Raw genomic sequence first — 2,604 nt, forward strand, 5'->3', positions numbered from 1 at the left:
AATACCGACAAATATTTTAACAAATTTATTTTTTACAACCATAATTAATGACAATGACACACACTCACGCACGCACGCACACACACACACACACACACACACACACACACACACACACACACACACACACTCACGCACACACACACACACACACTCACACACACACACTTGTATTAGTGATTACATAGCTTGCGAAACTATGTACTAGAATAGATGAGTATTAAACTATACACACCCCAACCGACGCAAAATGTGTGTGCGTGTGTGTGTGGGATATAGTTATAGAAATTATGAATAAACGAATAAGGACTAACGCAAGAATATTGATTAATGTTATTTTCTCAAAACAAGGCAGATACAAAAAGACACAGACGTTACGAGACACGATATATAAATCTTGAAGATTTCAGTTGATATTTCAATACAGCTTCAGCTTTAGAATCAAAGACCTAAATTAAAAGCAGACTACAACTAACGACAACAAGCGCCACAAACGTCGCTACAACTACTTCTACTACAAGCACCACAAAACTACACAATCCTCAGTACATCAACTCGAAAGCAGTTACAACAACAACAGCGTTTTTTACTACATTTCAAAATCTCGACACCCACTACCAACAGCAACAATTGAAGTAAGACGAAGATGTCGGGTTCAAACGCAATGACACTCCTGAAAAACAGGATGCAGTCGATGAAAGATGAGGCGGAGAAGTTCAAGGACATGTACGAGGAAAAGTGTAGAGATCTGGAAGAGGAGAAAAATAAAAAAGAAGCCGTTAGTTGATTGGTTGTTTCATTTTTTAATCATGTAAGAATGATTCCGATTGGTTTAGTATCATGTAAATGATTTTTAATGGTTAGTGAAATGTATGGTGCGGTTGTTCTCAAATGTTTGGTGAGATTCGTTTGGTTAGAAATGTGTGGTAGGTTCTAACTGTAAAAAAGTATTGATTGTCTGCATTTTAGATTTAGTGACGACACCAACCAAAGTTTCATCATATGGAAACATCAATCTATCATGGAACGACAAACTAATCAATCATTCGATCAATCGGTCAATCAATCACTCTTTAAATCAATCAACCAACTAATCAACCAATCAATCAACCAACTCATCAATCAAACAACCTTTCAATCAGGCCGACCAAGAAATAGAACACCTACAGAGGAGGTTGAGGTTATTGGAGGATGAGAATGAGATGAATTCAACCAAGTGGCAGGAGACTCAGTCGAAATTGAACTCCCTCAATCATATTGCCGATGAACATGATAGGTCGGCTTGTTTGTTCATTCGTTCGTTCGTTTGTTTGTTTGTTCGTTCGTTTGTTTGTTCATTTGTTTGTTTGTTCGTTCGTTTGTTCGTTCGTTTGTTTGTTGTAGTGGATTGTTGTGCACTGTTACAACGGTTTGACGCTGTTGTCATTCTTCAAATCTTACATTCATCTGTTTGATGACATACGTGCAATATCTGTTAATTACCGTAGCTCAAATAAATGGATAAATCAATTAATCAATCAATCAATCAATCAGTTAATCAATCAATCTATCTATCTATCAAGCAAAAGTTCAATGGATGAATGAACGAATGATTGAACGAATAAACACACGTACGAACGAACAAACAAATGCATGGGTAAATAAAACAAATTATTACAAAAGGACAAAGAGGGTCTTTGATAATCAGCAGAACATTCTGGAAGATAGGCTGAACGAACTCGAGATGAAATTGAAAGAATGCAAAGAATCTGAAAGAGAAGCTGAATCAAAATATACTGAGGTGATGATGATGATCTGGATGATGATAATGATGATGATGATGTATTAGGGATGAAGACAGTAATGGTAGTGATAATGACAAAGATAATTATGATACTGATGTGATTATGATACTGAAGTGATTATGATACTGATGTGATTATGATACTGATGTGGTTATGATACTGATGGGAATGATAATGGTAGTGATAATGGCAAAAAGAATTATGATACTGTTATAATGATGATGATAATGATGACGACGACGACGATGATTATGCCAATGATAACACAAAATATAATTGGAAATTTTAACAATTACATTAACTAAGATGACGTATTTGATGATGATGCTAATAAAGATAATAATAATACTTATTATTATTATATTTATTATTATTTTAATAATAATAATAAACATAATTACACGCGCAGGCATCACGCAAAACTTCGATACTGGAAGCTGAGTTGGAAAAAGCTGAAGAACGGGCTGAAACCGCTGAGAGGTAAGAATGATGATGATGACGAAAATGACGATGGTGAAGATGACGACGATGATGGTGAAGATGACGACGATGATGGGGAAGATGACGACGATGATGGTGAAGATGACGACGATGATGGTGAAGATGACGACGATGATGGTGAAGATGACGATGATGATGGTGAAGATGACGACGATGATGGTGAAGATGACGACGATGATGGTGAAGATGACGATGATGATGGTGAAGATGACGATGATGGTGAAGATGACGATGATGGTGAAGATGACGATGACGATGATGATGATGGTGGTTATCAAGCGGACCGTTATTTTTTTTTTATTCAAACATATCTCTTCAT

General features: G+C 36.2%; 1 protein-coding gene across 1 annotated transcript in view; it reads left to right on the plus strand.

Moving 5' to 3' along the window:
• Positions 1–646: 646 nt before the first annotated feature.
• HELRODRAFT_169643 (hypothetical protein) overlaps positions 647–2,604 on the plus strand; it is a gene marked incomplete at both ends in the record, with an annotated part of 3,091 nt that continues 1,133 nt past the window's right edge. Inside the window, 4 exons of the mRNA XM_009015476.1 lie at positions 647–778; positions 1,170–1,276; positions 1,663–1,780; positions 2,194–2,264. Of these exons, the coding sequence (XP_009013724.1) occupies positions 647–778; positions 1,170–1,276; positions 1,663–1,780; positions 2,194–2,264 (428 nt within the window). The remainder of the gene's footprint in view (positions 779–1,169; positions 1,277–1,662; positions 1,781–2,193; positions 2,265–2,604) is intronic.

The sequence above is a fragment of the Helobdella robusta genome (assembly GCF_000326865.2).
Source record: "Helobdella robusta unplaced genomic scaffold HELROscaffold_16, whole genome shotgun sequence".
In the NCBI taxonomy this organism is placed as follows: domain Eukaryota; kingdom Metazoa; phylum Annelida; class Clitellata; order Rhynchobdellida; family Glossiphoniidae; genus Helobdella; species Helobdella robusta.